Source organism: Rhinoderma darwinii, chromosome 6 (genome assembly GCF_050947455.1).
Source record: "Rhinoderma darwinii isolate aRhiDar2 chromosome 6, aRhiDar2.hap1, whole genome shotgun sequence".
Lineage (NCBI taxonomy): Eukaryota > Metazoa > Chordata > Amphibia > Anura > Rhinodermatidae > Rhinoderma > Rhinoderma darwinii.
In genome coordinates this window covers 129,941,095-129,960,724 of record NC_134692.1, presented here as the reverse complement: position 1 = coordinate 129,960,724, position 19,630 = coordinate 129,941,095, and the positions used below count along the sequence as shown (strand labels likewise).

The 19,630-nt window shown below is 44.2% G+C and overlaps 3 protein-coding genes across 6 annotated transcripts in view; 2 read left to right on the top strand and 1 right to left on the bottom strand.

The window, feature by feature from the left end:
* Positions 1-814: 814 nt before the first annotated feature.
* NUDT1 (nudix hydrolase 1) lies at positions 815-6,479 on the bottom strand. The gene is made up of 4 exons (XM_075830348.1): positions 6,340-6,479; positions 4,493-4,652; positions 3,297-3,442; positions 815-1,508 (listed from the first exon to the last, which is right to left on the bottom strand). Exons 2-4 carry the CDS (start codon positions 4,642-4,644, stop codon positions 1,336-1,338), a joined length of 471 nt encoding a protein of 156 aa, XP_075686463.1. The 5' UTR covers positions 4,645-4,652; positions 6,340-6,479; the 3' UTR covers positions 815-1,335.
* Positions 6,480-6,732: 253 nt separating this feature from the next.
* On the top strand, positions 6,733-14,360 carry MRM2 (mitochondrial rRNA methyltransferase 2). Its single transcript, XM_075830347.1, has 3 exons — positions 6,733-6,839; positions 11,548-11,837; positions 13,906-14,360. The coding sequence occupies exons 1-3, from the start codon at positions 6,820-6,822 to the stop codon at positions 14,340-14,342; spliced, it is 747 nt and encodes a 248-aa protein (XP_075686462.1). The 5' UTR covers positions 6,733-6,819; the 3' UTR covers positions 14,343-14,360.
* A 4,222-nt stretch (positions 14,361-18,582) lies between these two features.
* Positions 18,583-19,630, top strand: part of MAD1L1 (mitotic arrest deficient 1 like 1) — a 527,150-nt gene continuing 526,102 nt past the window's right edge. For 3 of the 4 annotated variants that reach the window (XM_075830342.1, XM_075830344.1, XM_075830346.1), the window contains exon 1: positions 18,867-18,965. The gene's annotated coding sequence lies outside the window, so the exon portion shown is untranslated. Of the gene's footprint in view, positions 18,664-18,866; positions 18,966-19,630 lie in introns of those variants that run through there. The other variant, XM_075830343.1, reaches the window with a different exon arrangement.

Below are 19,630 nucleotides of genomic sequence, written 5' to 3'. Positions count from 1 at the left end.
TGTATACTTATGGACTGTGACTGTCTCAAATCCGCATAGCTCTCTTCTGTAGCATTCTTCTCTGATTAAATATCCTTGGAATAGGCCATCAAAATTTAATTAATTGGAGTCTGACCTCCAGGACCCGTTCCAATCAGGGGCGATGGTTATACAGCGGCTCATTCGTGCCGACTACTGCAGCTCCACCTCATTAGTTTCTGCTGCTGTGCGTATATGGACAAAAAAGGGGATGCAGAGCTTGCTGGATTGCCACAGCCCCTTCATTGTTCTGATTGGCAGGGGTCATGAAGGCCAGACCGCCATCAATAGAATATTGATGGATTATCCTAAGGATATTTAAGTCTCAAACCGCTTTTAAAAATAGGTTGTCCCAGAATTGACCATTATCACCTGTCCCCAGGATAGGTGATGATTATGTGATTGCTGAGACCCCACCGATCGCAGAAATGGGGGACCGCAATGAGGACTTTAAATGGAGTGACCGGCGAGCACGCACACTGCCACTTCATTCAGTCAATGGGAATGACAAACTGCTCAGTACAGAACTTGGCTGTTTCTGTTACTCCCATAGACATTGAAAAGAGGGTCGGATGCATGGTCGACCGCCACTCCATTCAAAGTCCTCCTCACTGTGAGGGATGCAGTGAGGAGAAACGGGGGGTTTGGGACCCCTATTCCCACGATCAGTGGGGGTCCCAGCAATCAGACCATTATAAAGGGGTTGTCCTGGAATCGGCAATTACGTTTTTAACTGTTTCTGTGTGAGCTTTTAATGAATAAAAACTGAAGAATTTAGTTAGACCTGCGACAAATAAAAAGGACCATAGTAGAGTTTAATGCAGTCAACCATAAAACGGTAAACACAATAATAAATCTACAGAGGATTTGAAACCAATCACCAAGAAGTACAGACAAATAGAAAGAAAAAAAACTTCTAACATTGTAAGAATCAAAACGTCACAACTGAAGACCACACAATGTTCTCTAATATTAGAAACCGTGGCGGAAATTTATCAAAACTGACGCAAAGGAAAAGTGGAGAAGTTGCCCATAGCAACCAATCCGATTCTAACTAATTTCTCAGAGGCACCTTTTGATAATGAAAGAAGCAATCTGATTGGCTGCAATGGGCAACTGCCCCACTTTTCATTTCCACCCAGGATTACATAGTAAAGCGGACTACCCGCTCCTGCCAGATAAACGGTCTTGTATTAATAACGTACAAAATAATAACCGTCACATCAGAAGCTTTGTATCCCGGAGATGGCTCTGGACTAAGTGCAATATAAAAAGGTATATAAAAAAACCACTCAAATACTTGAAGCATATTCCTGCTCATACATCGTCTACTTCCTCCAGGGTATAGTCCAGAATTTTATCATGCCCCTCAAACTTGAAGTAAGCCAGGAATTTCTTCTTCTGTAACAACAGAGGCAACCAAACACAGTCGTCCGGCCACATGCCGTCATAAGGGATCTCGTCTATCGCGAACCATTCAGGACGCATTTCTGAAAATTAAAGCAATGTTAAAAAGGGGTCGTCTGAGAAAACCGAAACATGTCAGATTTCTTTAAGAAATGGCGCCACTCTCATCCATAGGCTGCGTCTGGTATTGTAGTTCAGCGCCATTAGCCGAAACCCATTGTCCTTTTAGAAATGTTATGGAGCCGGTAACTTAATAAGGGTATGTGCACACTGGAATGATGACCTGTGGATTTTCCGCAACAGATTTCAATGCAGAAAATCCACGGTGAATTACAGTAGCTGCAACGTGGGTACGATTTGATCAAATCTCATCCAAATCTGCTGAGAAATGGCGCATAAATTGACTTGTGGTGTGTTTTTAAATTTGCATATGACTATTTATGTTGCACTTTTGGCTGCGTTTTTTCCCAATTGAGTTCAAGGGGGAGGTAAAACCAGAACAAATAGCAAACGTTGCGTATTTTGCGGCAAAAAAGCTGTGCTTCTGCTACGAAAATTAAAGGAAAAAAAAAAAAACTTGTTTAAATTGAATAAAAAAAATAAAATCTTTACTTCCTTCCCTGGCATGGTCATAGTGATGGCTCCTTGTGCACCCGGCTGTTCTCCATACCGCTGGCCTCCTGGGGATGACGTTTTACCATGTGACTGCTGCAGCCAATCACAGGCTGTAGTGGTCGCATGGGCTACAGCATCATCCCAGGAGGCTGGGCCGCATCGCCCAGAGGGACGCATCGCTATGGCAACGCCAGTGAAGGCATGTATTGACTTTTTTTACCCTCTATTATCCGCAGCGCTGATTCCAGAAAAAAATCTGCACCACAATTTGGTGTGTTTTCTTCAGACTGAATTCCCTGCGGGTTCTAGGTTGGATACGCTGCGTGCTTTTATGCAGTGTGTCCGACTTGTGTGAACATACCCTAGCTTTCCAGATTAAAGAGGCTCTGTCACCAGATTTTGCAACCCCTATCTGCTATTGCAGCAGATAGGCGCTACAATGTAGATTACAGTAACGTTTTTATTTTTAAAAAACGAGCATTTTTGGCCAAGTTATGACCATTTTTGTATTTATGCAAATGAGGGTTGCAAAAGTACAACTGGGCGTGTTGAAAAGTAAAAGTACAACTGGGCGTGTATTATGTGTGTTACATCGGGGCGTGTTTACTACTTTTACTAGCTGGGCGTTCTGACGAGAAGTATCATCCACTTCTCTTCACAACGCCCAGCTTCTGGCAGATCACGCTGTGACGTCACTTCCTGCCCCAGGTCCTGCATCGTGTCAGACGAGCGAGGACACATCGGCACCAGAGGCTACAGATGATTCTGCAGCAGCATCGGCGTTTGCAGGTAAGTCGATGTAGCTACTTACCTGCAAACGCCGATGCTGCTGCAGAATCAACTGTAGCCTCTGGTGCCGATGTGGCCGACACGATGCAGGACCTGTGAGTGACGTCACAGATCTGCACTGCCAGAAGCTGGGCGTTGTGTAGCGAAGTGGATGATACTTCTCGTCAGAACGCCCAGCTAGTAAAAGTAGTAAACACGCCCCGATGTACGCACATAATACACGCCCAGTTGTACTTTTACTTTTCAACACGCCCACTTGGACTTTTGCAAGCCTCATTTGCATAAATACAAAAATGGCCATAACTTGGCCAAAAATGCTCGTTTTTTAAAAATAAAAACGTTACTGTTATCTACATTGCAGCGCCGATCTGCTGCAATAGCAGATAGGGGTTGCAAAATGCCTCTTTAAGGCTGGTATTGGCAAGCGACCGTTTTAGGCGGACTTGTGTTACATATGTATGACAAACCTTCACTTTCACTTGGTTCTCCTTTAAACTCATCTGCTCGGAAGATATGGACATCCAACAACTCTGTGCTACCGACAAACTCAAATTTTATGTTTCCGATTTTCTGGATGGCGTCGGTATTAAGACCACTTTCTTCCCAGAGCTCCCTGCACAGAGAAACTGAATGAGAGAAACTGTTGCAATTGGTGTGTATATAATCACTAGTCTTGTGATGTAAAATAATTTATTGTGCATAATAGATCCCTTAGGGTAAGTTCTAAGTTCACACGTACTGTAAATACTGTGGATTTTCTGCAACGTATTTCATTGCGGAAAATCTGAAGCGTATTACAGTAGCAAAGTGGGCGAGATTTGAGAAGTAAAGTGGGTCTGGCACACTTTCGTAAAATCACTCTTGCTTTATTAACACATTTAAAATAAGATGGATACGAAGCCCGGGTGAAGAGACCTTACACGTTTCAAACCTGTTGGTTCTGCGGTCAATTTATGCTGCAAAATTGCTGGTTGTCTGTTGCTGGTTTTCGCCATTGAATTCAATGGGGGAGGTAAAACCTGCAACAAATCGCAAATGTTGTGATTTTTGTGGTGGAAAAGCTGCAATTCCTCCGCAAAAATTGCAACTAAAAAAAAAAAAAAAAAAGCTTCTGCTTACGCAGATCTCTATACTTCTCTGTCTATGCTGAGATGACGTTTCATCCCGTGTGACTGCTGCAGCCAATCACAAGCTGCATTGTCATTGCAGGAGGCTGGACAGCACAGCTAAAACTGCAGCCTGGGGTAGGTATAAGGTGTTTTTTTTTGGGGGGGGGGGGGTGTTTAACCACTGTTTTCTGCAGTGGACATTCTGGCTGGAAAACTGCACCACAATTTAATTTGGTTTTTCGTCTGGAATTTCTTGCGGGTTCCAGGGAAGATATGCTGTGTAAGTTTAGGCAGCGTATCCGCCCTGTGTAGACATAGCCTTATAGTGGAATGACTAGAGATTTCTTAAAGGGGTATTCCCATCGTATATACTCGCAATATGCAATCACTTTATGATTTGGGGGGGTCTGAGCTTGGAGATACTCTCACTGTCCTCATGTTGTGCTTTTAGTAGATGCAGTACGGTGTATGACCACAGCCTTGGGGGGCATTGTCATACCATTACAGTAGTGGGTACTTTGCTTTAGAACCACTGATCTGGACCCTATAATTACCTTTTTGCAGCTTCCTCGATTGTTTCTCCTTCCTGTACTTTACCACCAAACCCATTCCACCGTCCGACACCAAAGCCACGTTTCTTCATGCCCAGCAAAATTCTCTGTGGCTGCACCACCATAACAAGGGTGAGCAGCTTTGATGTGAACATGGCTTCTCCTGAGACACAATCAAAAAGGGGAGATTTTACCTTACGTTCCAAATCAGGGCAGCGGGTCTGTAGTGCCGATTATTTAACCTGTTGTATGGATCACTAATACGGCACCCATAGATATTCGCTACAAACAACAAGAAAAGGTGGCACCTCACCACGCCAAATTTTTCACTCGACTTTTACATACCATTCTCATAAAACCAGACACGCAATTACTTGTTTGGCTGTTTAGACGCCACGATATGTGAATGAGACGTTTCAGTACCTACATCTCGTACTAAATGTCAACACGTCAGATGCGACTGAACAGCCTGAGCTTTGGCAACTAAAAATGCAGAAGAGAGATTTTCGCATTATACTCTTATTTTTCTTTAACTCAGCCAACTACGGTTGTTGGATCGGCACAATATGGCGATAGAGATTTCCAATGTGGCGATATTGCAGCAACCCGTCCGCCAGCACCTTGTAGCCCAAGCTCCCTATGCCTGCAATAGTGATAGTTGTATGATTGCTGGGGGTCCCCAATCCCTAGAACAGGGGTGCCTGCCCCCGTTCCTCCTCACTGCGCAATTACAGTGCAGAGGATTTTGAATAGAGCAGCTGTCTCCGTCAGCCCAATAGATGTGGAATGGAGTGGCAGAGCACATGTGCGATGGTGGCTCCATTCGAAGTCCTACACTCTGCGATCGTGCAGTGAGGAGTAGCAGGTGTCGAGACCTCCGTTCTAGCGATCAGTGGTGCGTCCCCCAGCGATCATACAATTATGTCTTAGGCCTCATGCACACGGCCCACAAATACGGAGATTTTTCACGGTCGTGTGCATGGGGCCTTATCCTGTGGATAGTTGATAAATGTGCTTAGTGGGAAAACTACTTTAAATCCGTAAACTCTACAACCAAGCCAAGATGCCGATGAGGCTCGGTAACACCACGTTTGGGACTTACGTCTGGTTTGTGTATGAGAAAAAAAAATAATTGTATTTCCATAGCATTATAGTGTGAAAACACTGACACTATTTAAAGCTTTCTATACATGTGATAGCAGTATTTCTGCCGTCCTACCTATAAACGTGCATGCTCGGCCACGCGTGCATTTTTATCATAATAGGGAGGGGAGTAAGCGGCTGCCGGACGCCTATTGCAGCGTCTTATTCCCACAGGAACAAAGGATTGGGCATGTTGGAATACAACATGCCCGATCCCTCTTTTTCCCCGACATCTAATACTAGCAATATGCCATCACTTTATAAAAGATGGGGATACTATTTTAAGAGTAGGTCCCCACACTCTGGGCTCTCATCTATTAGCCAAAGTAAAAAACGGTTACAAGAAGTGTATTACAGGTACAGCACATTAATTTAAATGGGTGCTGTGTAATGCTTAGTTTCGCCTGCGGTGGCGCTGCAGAAGTTAACACTTGCTGCTGGGCTCCCCCACAGATTGAAATCAGCTTATCATCAGGGGACCCTTCTAACAAATAGCTATTGTCCAAAGTGGACAATCCCTTTAAGATACTGTATATTGCACTGTAAAAAAAAAAAAAAGCTAAAAGACTTTTCACATAAACCTCAAGTGTCTGAACCAAAAATGCAGCAGGTGCGTGTTAGAATTTGTAGCAAATGGTCTCCCCACATGAGCTCAGACCACTACTACTGCAGTACATGGGGATAGTGCATAGATGTGGACATTTTACCTTTACAGGAAATTCTATGTGAACAAGTTCAGTCCCGGTCAGTCTCACGTGGAGTAGAATTCACTCGCGGCAACTCAGATAACTGATCACATGACCCGACAGCGTGTGTGTCCCGGCCGCCATATTAGGTACGGGCAGGAGTTTTCCAGTTCCGGCTTACTATATTAAAACTAACATTTGTGTTGTTCATACGTCATTAAACTGTTATAACCTACGCCTGAAATTTAATTCGATGTTATTTTCATATTTTTGATTACCTTTACAAATATGGCCGACGCTACTCTGCTAATCTTACTCTACTAAAGTGTGACGCTGTATAGAAATATTACAGGGAAATATGATATTTTTGGCGATTGGACGGCGTTTGGATAATTTTCGTGTGGTTTAGTTTAGTTGTCCTTCAGATTTGAGTTTTCCCTTAACAAATATGGCCGGCGCTGGTCTGCGACTCCCGGCCGACGTTACCATGGAGCAATAAATATGGCGGCGGCTGTGACCCGGTGAGTATGGTGTGCAGGAGGACGGGGTTCTGTTGGCTCTAAAATTTGTTATATAGGACAAGTATAGAACTCCGTGCCCAACAACATATATTATCTGTATACAATGCACTGATAGTAGATACTGATAGTAGATAGTGTATACTGAACTGCGCAGTGCCACACATAATTCAATGCCCAAATAGGCCCATACAGTGTGCAGGGTGTCATACATTGTCAATCGTTCCGTACTATACCCACATAGCGACAAACCGCACCCAGTGAGTGGCATGCATTGGCAACATAGTGCCATACTATACCCTCATAGTAACGAACAGGGCCTAGTGAGTGTTATACGGTGCCCACACAGAGCCGCACTGTGCGACATAAAAATACTGCCCAGAGAATACCATACTTTGCTCTTATAGAGCCACAGGCCACAAATCGTGTCCTATTGTTGCCAGACAGTGCCATATAATGCCCACATAATGATACAGAGCTCACGTGTAGCCAAATAATTTCTGAAAGATCTGTACTGCCCAAATAAATAGTACATACAGTGCCCATGGATTTGCTGGGACATGTCCCGAATTTACAAAGATAACCCCAGCAAATTACTGTCCCGGGCTTGTCCTGGCGACTGCCATAGTCTATTGTTTCTGGGTCCTCAATTGAACACTATGACAGAGCAGCCCTCAGCCTATAAGACGCTTGGACAGGATCCCTGCGCGATGACGTCACTGGGTCGTGCCGGCCTACTCAAGGATCCCATCTCTGCGCCTAGTAAGCTGAAGGACTGAGGCGGCTGTAGAGCTCCATTCTTCGTGGTAACGGGGCTGGGGGACTATAAGGTCTTTTATTTGTTTGGGTGGCACCTGTGAACTATCTACACAATGGCTGTTTGGCACACTATGTACCGGCGGTGGGTGGCACTATTTAGGGTATGTTCACACGGCAGCGTCTGTAACGGCCGAAATTTCGGGGCTGTTAAAAAAACAGCCCCGTCATTTCAGCCGTAACGGCATGTGCAGGCGCTTGAACGCCGCGTCCATTACAGACGTACCTGGAGCTGGTTTTCCATGGAGTCCATGGAAAACGGCTCAATTTACGTCTGAAGAAGTGACATGACACTTCTTGGGCGCGGGCGTCTATTTACGCGCCGTCTCTTGACAGCGACGCGTAAATACACGCCTCGTGTGAACAGACAAACGTCAGCCCATTGCTTTCAATGGGCAGATGTTTGTCAACGCTTTCAAGCCGTAATTTCGGACGTAATTCCAGGCGTAAAACGCCCGAATTACGTCCGTAATTTGTCCGTGTGAACATACCCTTACAGAGGCAGGACTGTAGCTCTATCTGTACATGGGGGCTGTGTGTGGCACGATCTAAAAAAAAAAAAGGGGGAACTGTGGCATTATCTACAGGAAGCAGTGTGGGGCATTAGCTATGCTAGTTTTTACGCTACCAGTAGTGGTCAGCACATATCGCCTAGTGATAAAGTGAGACATCAGCTGCCTGTATATAACCAGAGAGATACTGGCCACCATAGTAGTCGTCAGCCAAACTAGTGCAAACATGTTTGATCATTTATTTGTATGCAGAAATTCTGGGAAAAAAGCCACGCCCCATTGGCTACACCTACCAGATAAGCCACGCCCTAACTCTCCCTGGAAAAAAATTACAAATGTTGGCAACTATGCAACAAACAAACAGAATAATGCTGCCCTCTGTTGGTAAACGCTGGTAATGTCTTATTTTCATTACTAGTTTTAGGGTATGTTCATACACAGTTTTTTGCCAAATAGAAAAAAATCTGCCTCAAAATTCCTTCAGGACTTTTGAGGCAGATTTTGTAATGTGAGCGTTTTTTCCAGATTTTGGTAAAAAAAATTTTTTCAAAAAACGCTTCAAGCTAACGGAGAATTCTTAATTTATCTATTGGATAAAAGATGAAACATTTATGTGGACGTATAGATGGATATGAAAGCTGGAATAGATGAATGGGGCCTCGGAGGCCATTCATTATCCCATAAAGAACTGCTCGCGCTCACTACATTACCTGCAATTTAAACCGCTATAAATGGGCGATAATGTTTTTACGAGTAAATGTCCCAATGGATAGAAGAATAATTCTACATATTCGGCTTCTGCAAGTCCTTTAAGGTGACGCCCCAGAGTCTGGAGATCTCAACACTAATAACAAGAACTATTTCTTAGGCCTCATTTACACGCGCGTGTGCGTTTTGCGCACGCCAAAAAACACAGCGTTTGGCGTGCGCAAAAGGCACTTGACAGCTCCGTGTGTCATCAGTGTATGATGCGCGGCTGCGTGATTTTCGCGCAGCCGCCATCATAGAGATGAGGCTAGTCGACGTCAGTCACTGTCCAGGGTGCTGAAAGAGTTAACTGATCGGCAGTAACTCTTTCAGCACCCTCGACAGTGAATTCCGATCACCATATCGAGTAACCTGTTTAAAAAAAAAAGAGATTCGTACTTACCGAGAACTTCCCGGCCGTTGCCTTGGTGACGCGTCCTTGGTGACGCGCCTCTCTTGACATCTGGCCCCACCTCCCTGGATGACGCGGCAGTCCATGTGACCGCTGCAGCCTGTGCTTGGCTTATGATTGGCTGCAGCTGTCACTTGGACTGAATTGTCATCCCGGGAGGTCAGACTGGAGGAAGAAGCCGGGAGTTATCGGTAAGTCAGAACTTCTTTTTTTTTTTTTTACACGTTCACGTATATTGGGATCGGAAGTCACTGTCTAGGGTGCTGAAACAGTTTAACTCTTTCAGCACCCTGGACAGTGACTGTCTCCTGCCGGGTTCGGTCAAAACGAGTTCGGCCGAACCCGGTGAAGTTCGGTTCGGTCATCTCTAAGACACTCCGTTCGGATGTTTGTAAACAGAAAAGCACGTTGTGCTTTTCTGTTTACATTCAGTTTGACAGCTCTTGCGCGAATCACGCAGTTCGCACGGAAGTGCTTCCGTGCGAACTTCGTGGTTTTCACGCACCCATTGACTTCAATGGGTGCGTGATGCGCGAAAAACGCAGATTTTTAGAACATGTCGTGAGTTTTTTTCAGCGCACTCACGCTGAGCAAAACTCACGGACTGTCTGCATGCCCCCATAGACTTGTATAGGTCCGTGCGACCCGCGTGAAAAGCACGCGAGTCTCACGGACGTATATCACGTTCGTGTAAATGAGGCCTTAGGCTGGGTTCACACAGAGTTTTTTGCAGGAGAAAAATATGCCTCAAAATTCCGTTTGGAAGTTTGAGGCAGATTTTCCTCTGCCTGCACACCGAATTTCGCCGCGTTTTTCACCCGTGGCCATTGAGCACCGCGGTCATAAAATGTTGCGAAATACGCTTTCTCTGCCTCTCATTGATGTCAATGGGAGGTCAGAGGCGTAAACGCCCGAAGATAGGGCATGTCCCATCTTTTTCCCGCGAGCCGGTTTTTCCGCTCGTGGGGAAAAACGCCTCCGCCTCCTATTGAAATCAATGGGAGGCATTTTCGGACGTTTTTTGGCGCGGTTTCCCCGTCAAAAACTCTGTGTGAACTCCCCCTTAGATCGGAAAATCGCTCCAAAATTATTATTATTTTTTTTTTTTTAAAGAACAACCAGAAGTTTTGAAAACCCTATGGTAAATTTTAAAACGTATTTATGGTTTACCACAATGCTAGGTTATCAGTGCATGAAGTTACAGACCAGAAGCTTACAGCTCTTCTATACTTGTGTCCCTATGACAGAGCTTACTGCCTTGTTCAGCTTTGGCATAGGGTCTTTATGGGGGATTCATCAATGCAGTTATGCAATAAAACTGGTGCAATTGCATTAAAAACAATTGGGTATCAGTTGTCATTGTTATGGGGCATTATAACTGCCACTGTAATGTGGCACTGTGGCTGTGTATATTATGAGGGCACTCTGACTGTCACTAACTCATATACACAGCTTGGCGCTGGGGGCACTGTTGCTGGTATTGTTATGAGGCACCAGGGCCTAGGCCCCATTCACATAATGCTTTTCACGACATATGGCTTCTATTCTAGGAAAGCTCTCAACGTATATGCAAAATGTGTCCATAAGGCTCCATTTGGCTGATGGGGGGGGGGGGGCAAAAGAGTTTCCTTTTGGCCTCCGTCGAGCTGGTATACATCGGTATATTCCTTTTTTTTTTTTTTTTTAATTCAATTTTAGGTATGGGATAGGGAAGTTGACTACGCTATTGCATCCGACAGATTCCCGCAAAAAAATGTATACCGCATGTATTTTCATTTTTTCTATGTATGCCATACGTTAACGTATATGTCATGAGCGTATACTCAAAACGTAGGGAAAAAAACGTATGTGAATGGCGCCTCCGTCATGGGGATACTGTAAGATTCATTTACATACATTTGCAGTGTTTGTTATCTCTCTATATATAAATTCACAAAAACGAGAACAGATCTTGCCAGGAAAAAAAAGGACACCCCCAAATATGCCCATGATAACAAGTGTTTGTATGACCCCCCTCGGTCCCTGCCTGGTCTGAACGCATTTGAGGACCCCATAAAGTGGATGGTTGACCATCACTGGTCTAGATTGGCCTGTAATTGCTATTTGGGAAATTTAGATTGTGAGCCCTGCTGGTGCCAGGCGGCGATGTGTGTAAATGTTGTGTGGCCAGCACGGCAGAATATGTTAGCATCAAATAACAACAATGAATTGTATGTATTTGCAGCCTCTGGCGGACAGCGTCTCCCCTGGTGAAGTGCCGCGGTCTACACATCACTCTAGGGGCACAGAAAGCCAAGACCGGAGCAGAAAAGTTATGGCTTACCAGGCAACAGAGGGATCCCTATGTAAAGGCAGCACATGCTCAAAATTACCGCTGCCGCAGCGCCTTTAAACTGCTGGAGATCGACAAGGAGCACAAAATCCTGCAGCCGGGAAATCGTGTTGTAGATTGCGGGGCTGCACCCGGGGCCTGGAGTCAAGTGCTGGTTGACAAAGTAAATTCTTTGGGACAAGGTGAGCAGTATAACTATAAGAAGCATATTTCTTGCACTATTCTAACTATTGTATTAGGGAATCGCTTAGATAGTTATTCCCCAATATGATTTTGTTCATGGAACTGGAACCGGTCTGATCAAAGGCCAATTGCAGAACATTGCCCACGGGCTCTGCTTTGCCACAGCTGCCACAAACTATGACAGTTTTACTGATAGTGCTAATTGTGCTATTCCCTAATGTATTCTTTAAAGTGGCTACAAGCCAGGGCTATGCTATGAAATTAGTAAAACCGTTCCACTGTTGCCTTTGGGCTGTGTCTGGTATTACATGTCCCTCTCAATCAAGTAAAATACAGTTGCACTGGTCCTGGAAATTACTTTGGTCATGGCTGATCCTCCACCACTGACTAAGGCCGGATTTACACGAGCGTGTGCGTTTTGCGTGCGCAAAAGTTACTTAACAGCTCCGTGTGTCAGCAGCGTATGATGCGTGGCTGTGTGATTTTCGCGCAGCCGCCATCATTATGACACTCTGTTTGTATGTTTGTAAACAGAAAAGCACGTGGTGCTCTTCTGTTTTCATTCATAGTTCTACTGCTGTTGCGCGAATCACGCTCGTCACACGGAAGTGCTTCCGTGTGCTGCGTGTGATTTTCACGCACCCATTGACTTCAATGGGTGCGTGATGCGCGAACAACGCACAAATATAGGACATGTCGTGTCCGCTGCGTGAAAATCACAAACTGTCTGCACGGCCCCATAGACTAATATAGGTCCGTGCGAGGCGCGTGAAAAGCACGCGCGTTGCACGGACGTATTACACGCTCGTGTAAATCCGCCCTAATGCGTCCATATCTCAGGCTGCTGTTACAGGTGCGAGAAAAAGTAAGTGAATTATCTTAATTCCTGCATTGATTACTAATAAATTGTGGTCTGATTGTTATCTAAGTCATATTTATAGACAAACACAATCTAAGGAAACGAGCGCCGATCAACGAGACAACTTGTTTATCGGTCCTCGTTTGCACCTTTCACAAGGCGCTACGATTGGTTATGTATGGGGACTATTGATCGTCGTTAGTCCCCAGGCATTCGCATCATGTCGGCAGCACGTCTCCCTGTTTACACAGGAGATGTGCTGCCGACACGATAATATTTATGGCTGCATAAACGGCAGACGATGAATGAGCGTTTGTTCGTGCATCGGCTGATCGTTGCTCTGATTACACAGGGTGATGATCGGAAACGAGCGTTCATATGAACAGAAACGTTGTAGAACATACAGGTGGTCTCAGGAAAACGTAATAAGAGCCGCAATGATGTTTTTTGGACGATACATGAACAGAACTTTTCAGTAGGTCTTTTGCTGTTACCCATGGGTTCTGTCTCACCTTTTTCATGACTTCCTATTGTGCTCTTGGAGTGAACTTTTCAGAGCGCCCCAGAGTAGCAACAGTCCTAAATTTGCTCCATTTGTAGACAATTTGTCTAATCGTGGATTGATCACATCAAGGTCTTTAGCAATGCTTTTGCAGCCTTTTCCAGCTTCATGCGTCTGTATAAATAGTCTTCTAGAGGTCTTCTGAAAGTTGTTTGCCTCGAGGCATGGTTCACACTAACCAATCTTTCTTAAGAAGAACAGATTTGTCAGTAACCAAGCTTTGTGTGCCTTTATTTAATGGGCAAAGCACCCGTGATACCCACACTTCCAATCTCATCTCCTTAATTGAAACCCCTTTTGCCATTTACTCTTGGAGAAGTCATTAACCCAGAGGTTCACTTCATTTTTTTCTCCCTGCACGGTGGATGTTTACTCAATGTACTCCATAAAAGACATGAACAGTAAACTATTTGTATGTTATTAGTTTCCTTAGATTGTGTTTGTCTATAATTGTGACTTTGATAACAGTCAGACCAGATTTTATTAGTAATCAACGCAGAATTCCAGGTAATTTTAAAGGGTTCACTTACTTTTTTTGCAATTATATGTATGTATGTATGTATGTATGTAAATGTTCTATACATGGGACATTATCTTTCATATAGTTTATTCTGCTTCCATTGACTTTATTCTGTTTTTGCTCTAGACCCTGCAGTGAGTGTCGGATTTGTCCTGGGCGTTGATCTTTTTCACATCAGTCCGCTGGAAGGAGCAATTTTCCTCCCTAAATGTGACCTTACAGACCCTGCCACCCATAGGAAAATTATGGACCTCCTTCCTTCAGGACAGGCAGATGTCATTTTAAGTGACATGGCTCCCAATGCCAGCGGGATAAAAGAACTGGATCACCAGATACTTGTCAAAATGTGTCTATCACTTCTGGACTTATCTGACACCGTTTTGAGACCTGGGGGGATCTTCTTGTGTAAGATCTGGGACGGAGGTGAAAGCAATCTAATAAGGGACCGCCTACGTCAGAGATTTCAGCACGTGAAGACTGTGAAGCCTAAAGCCAGCAGGATGGAGTCTACCGAGATATATTTGCTGGCAAAATCACACAAAAATAATAAAGCATCCAAATGATTAATACATAATGCTTCTTATTATAAATCCTCTATCTGCTTATTGCTGGTCTGATGAAAAACTTTTTATTATTATAATGTATTTAAAATAAACGGCATTGGCATTGGGCTAGTTCACACTGCGTATTTTGCGTGGCGATTCCCGCTGCAAAATCTGCCACGGAACTATTCTTCCCTTCCATTGACATCAATGGGAGGTTCGGGCGGAATCCACCCCAAAGATCGAGTAGGATGCTTCTTTTTCCCACTAGCTGAAATAATCAGCCAGCGGGAAAAAGAAGCGTCCTCGTCCCATTGAAATTAATGAGAGGCAGAATTTTGCAGCGGATATCTCACAGAAACACCGCCACACTTGTCTATGGGCTGATATTGATATTGCAATTTAGCCACATTCAATTGAAGTACCATTGTTAAGCTTTAATGGGGCTAAACTGCAATACCAGGCACAACCATAGGCAAGAGTGGCACTCTTTCTGCTAGAACGGAGCCATCGTTTTCTTGTCAAACCTGGGGTTAAAGATTCAAATTAAGCTTTTCCACTAATTTACCCCCTACCCTAAATTCTTACTGGGGTGCCATATTGTGGAAATCTCGTTCTCGTCCCCGCATGAAGGAAGTAAATCTGTACGAAGTGCTGTTATGATCAGCCACCTGGGATTCTTCATAAGAGGTACCCTTCTGTTAGATCCTATGTTGGCCAGGAAAGAGGGTTTTTTGGTTTAGTTTGTGGGGGGCTCATGAAAATGGAGCTCACTAGCCAGTGACGTAAAAAGTAACCATAGGCCCTATATAAAATCTTGGAATGGGACTATTAAGATCAAGTGAATTCAGGATATGAAAAAGTTATTTTATTCTCCACTACTTATTTTGGTCTCCACTCATGTCCCCTGCACTTTTCATTGGTCTTCCAGTAATCCGTAATTGTTTTCCCACAATTAATATTTATCACCTATTCACAGGATAGGTGATAAATGTATGATCGCTGGGACCCTCAGGATCTATATAACAGGGATTCTGACCCCCGTTCCTCCTCACTGCACGATCGGTGAGGAGGATTATGAATGAATCGGCGGTCAAAGTCTAAGGTAATGACGGAAACAGCCAAGCGCTGCACTTGGATGTCTCCGTCGGCCCCATAGACATTGAATGGAGCGGTATCGCACATGCACGACCACCGATTCATTAAAAATCTCCGTTCTAGAGATCGGTGGGGCGCTCAGCGATCAATCATCTATCACCTATCCTGTGGATAGGTGATAAATGTTAATTTTGCAAAAAATGTTTTATTGTCCAACAGAAGCTGCTGCGTGTGACAGCACCCTAAGGCTGGGTTCCCACGGGTCGAATACGGTGCATAAATGTACGCAGTGTATCCGACCTAGAACCCACAGAGAATTCTGTCTGAAAAATCGCACCAAATTGTGGTGCACGTTTTTGGACGAAAACTCTGCTGCGGCAACCAGCTCTTGGAAAAAAAAAAAGTGTATATGTCCCCCTGTTGTCCGTTCAGTCCGGTCTCCTGGGATGACGCTGCAGCCTGTAATTAGTTGCAGCAGTCACATGGGATGAAACGTCATCCCAGGAGGCCGGCCTAGATGATTAACAGAAGAAAGTTTCGCTATGACAACAGCCGGGCTGTAAGTATAGACCTTTTTTAATTAATTTGACACAATAAAGGGCTTTTTTAAAATTTTCTTATTTTTGAATTTTGCGTTTCCACCGCAAAAGTCGCAACGCTTGGTTATTTGTTGCAAGGTTTACATCCTCATTGAATTCAATGGGGAAAACCCGCAACAGAAAAGAAACATATACGCAGCATAAATTGACATGTTGCGGATTCCAATTCTGCACCGCAGGTCAATTTATAAATGTTTTTGCTACAAATTTTTTAAGCACTTTGCTGCTACTGTAAATGCTACAAAATTTTCACACAGAATTTCGTTGTGGAAATTCCGCAGCGTTTACGCTACGTGCTAACCCAGCCTAAGGGTATATTCACATGTGGCAACTTTTGCGAACGGAATATCCGTTACATTCATATGAATGGGGTTGTTTCTGCATCATGTGCATGGATTTCTGCAGGCCCCATTCAGATAAATAGGAAAGTTGCGGAAATTTTTGCAACAAATCTACCACCTGTAAATACAACCTAACGGTCTGAAATGTTTCTCTTATATTGTAATTTTCAAGTCTGGAGCATTTTTAGGACTTTCATGCCTGGGAAAAAATACAATGATAATTTTTTTTGGGAGTTGTTAATAAAGATTTAACCAATTGCCCGACAGAGGCCAAAAAAAGTGTCCTCCTATGTGGTCGTATGACCTGCAGGAGACCATATGTCGCCGTCAAGCCATGGCCTGAATAGTTCAATGGACGGTGTACAAACAATAGCAAACGTGTTCTAATGTAGAAACCCCAGCATACACCATTCAATGGATGGTAAGAAACTGCTCTAGTCTAGTTTAAGTTGGGTTCTAGCACTGTAATTCCAAGTCTGTATTATGGACCTAACAACTGGGACTTCCGTGGTTCTACTGAACCGAGCTTAGACCTCTGTAGGGTTCTATACGGATCTAAGTATGGTTAAAGAAGACCTGTTATCTTTCCCGGCAGGCCTGTTTTAGTAAATACTTGTATTCCCATTGGAATAACAATTCTGGAGCACCTGTTCCTAGAATTCTGCATTGTGCCGTTCCTCTGTTATTCCTCCAGGAAATGTATAAATAAACTGGCAATTGGATGTTATTACCATTCTACTAGTCAATGAGACATGCCCCTACAGACGCCAATAACACTGTCCAATCTGTGCTCATGCTGTCAGGGTAAGGCCATGCGTAGCGGGCAATGGGCTGCCGAGACAATGAGCCGACATGCAGTTTTACCGCAAATCAGTGCAGTGTTTAAATGATTATAAATGTGTGCACGTTTTTTTTTTTTACAGGATATGTTCAGGTCACGTTTTTTCTTCTGTGGGTGATATACGCTGCAAGGAGTCTCGACATATATCTTTGACGTAAGACATCAACGTATCCCATTGTATAGGCATATATGGACATAGCCTTCAACTATGGTGTCCCTGGGCAGAGCATCTGATACTCTGGCCAGGGACTCTGTAATTGAAAGCCCCTGACATCACTGTCTATATATAGACAGTGACGTCAGGGCTTCTCCAGTCCCGGTGTCCCCCGCCAGTGCGCTACCGATGTTCAGGCTGGGGATTCCGTAGTTGAAACATGGACAGTGACATCAGTCCTTCCTCCGGGCCGGAATCCCCATGCCCAGCGCTACCTGATTCTGTTCCCGGCAATCTCGGCCCTGAGAAAGCTCCCTGAGTTATACGTTTAATATACTGTGGCATCCGTCACACATAGGCTCCCATATTTAAAAAATGCATGCCGCGTGTTATACGTTTTTTTGGTGGTATCCCTCGGGATGGAATAGCGTAGTATACTATGTTAATCCATCCTCAAAAAAATATTATACTGACGTATGCCAGCCCGAGGAATCACTAAAGGATACTCTTTAGGACTCTGTTGGGCTAATGGAGCCCTATGGACATGTTTGGCGTGTACGTAGGGGACTTTCCAAACGTACACGCTAAACGTAGGCCCAAAACGTGATGAGAACAGGCCCTAAACTGCTGTTTCCCTTCAAAAGATATTAAGGTCCAGTCATAAGAAATTAATGGCCTATCCTTAGAATAGGTCCTCAATATCAGAGCAGTGGGGGGTTCGACTGCACCCCCGCAGATCAGCTCACTGAAGGGTCGTAATGTTTACCAGGCACAGCGCTGTGCGCACTTGAATTGAACTGCAGTCCCAGGCACATCCGCTACGGATTTGTAACGTGCTGGTAATCTGTGATGGGCAGGGGTGCCGGCAGTCGGAACCCGTTTAGGATAGGCCATTAATATAAAATGCCCAGAGAACCCCTTTAGGTATTTTAGACACTTTTTTTTCGGATTTGTAACATGTGGCAGATTTATTAATGGACAGCACTATTTTTTTTTTGCACAAAATAGTGGTGCAAACTATATGGGAAGATTTATCAAAACTGGTGCAAAGGAAAAGTGGAGTAGTTGCCCATGGCAACCAATCAGGTTTCTGCTTTCATTTTCCAAAAGACCTCTGCAAAATGAAAGGTGGAATCTGATTGGTTGCTATGGGCAACCTCCACTTTTCCTTTGCACCAGTTTTAAAAAATGCGTTCCTAAGTCAGCCAAGACCTGGCGCAAGAAAAAGTGTCTAATTTCTAGCCAGATGCGCTAAACCCATTAAACTGTGATAAATTTGACGAATCTTTCTATCTTGTCGCCAGGATAAGTATGTTTATATGATATGTCTACATTTTATTGTTATTTGTAATCACCTTTGATAAATATTAAATTAAGATGCCGTAAATATTGATTTATATTGTACATTTGTGTGGATTTGTCGGCGTAGGAGCTTCATACTCAGTCAATTGACACAGCGGCGTATCAGCCCTGCACGTCTAGTCACTACGGTAATGCTCCCGCGCAACGAGATTTACGGTACATGGATCTTCTCGCGAGAGTTGGTCAGAGGGTGCTGTGAGCGGGACTCTTCAGTTCGCCGGTAGCGGGCAGTGTGTGGAGGAGCAGGCGGTGAGTGTCATGTCTGCCGCATAAGATCTTATAATGCAGGGACGAGTCTTCGTTCCCCTCAGGGCCACAGTATGTGCGCAGTTACTTATTGCAGACAACACTTGTGGGACTAGAAGCCCCAGCAGGTCCAGGGGAGGCAATGAATGTTGGGACTTGTGGTTTCACGGCTTGGCTGTGTGTTGTGTTATGCTGGTTGGCATTGCTGACCGTTTTACACACTCACACTCACTCACTCACTCTCTCTAGATTGTAAGCTCTTGGGGCACGGCTCACGTCTCTGTAGGTGGCACAGCGAATTAAAGTTTATCGCTCGTACGCAGTTCGTGATTACATACGATAAGTGCCTGGTTTTATGTAAAGAAAGTTTATGATGAAATGCTCTGCAACTGTCTAATATACTTTGTTTCTATTCCTCACCATTTTTAAGATTTCTGCTTGCTGTCAGTGAATGGTAATGACCCAAAGGAGTTCAAAAATTGTACAGATCTAATACTGAGATTGCTACAATTGTATTCAGTCTAGGCCATGCGCTTTTCTCAATGTTGATACATTTTCCTTTCCTTTCCTTGTAGCAAACAATCAGGATAGGAGGGAGATTTGTGCTGATGATTTCATTAGTTGGGGTAGGATTTTCTAGACTTTGAGTAGTAGTTATCTGTACAGGT

Bases quoted from the DNA above. Each gene is read 5' to 3' on its own strand.
- MRM2 (XM_075830347.1), top strand. From the start codon at position 6,820: ATGGCGGCGGCTGTGACCCG. The intron at 6,840-11,547 runs GTGAGTATGGTG...ATGTATTTGCAG, and splicing joins ATGGCGGCGGCTGTGACCCG to CCTCTGGCGGACAGCGTCTC. The intron at 11,838-13,905 runs GTGAGCAGTATA...TTTTTGCTCTAG, and splicing joins AGTAAATTCTTTGGGACAAG to ACCCTGCAGTGAGTGTCGGA.
- NUDT1 (XM_075830348.1), bottom strand. From the start codon at position 4,644: ATGTTCACATCAAAGCTGCTCACCCTTGTTATGGTGGTGCAGCCACAG. The intron at 3,443-4,492 runs GTAATTATAGGG...TTCTCTGTGCAG, and splicing joins ATCGAGGAAGCTGCAAAAAG to GGAGCTCTGGGAAGAAAGTG. The intron at 1,509-3,296 runs GTTTGTCATACA...TTTAATTTTCAG, and splicing joins AGAACCAAGTGAAAGTGAAG to AAATGCGTCCTGAATGGTTC.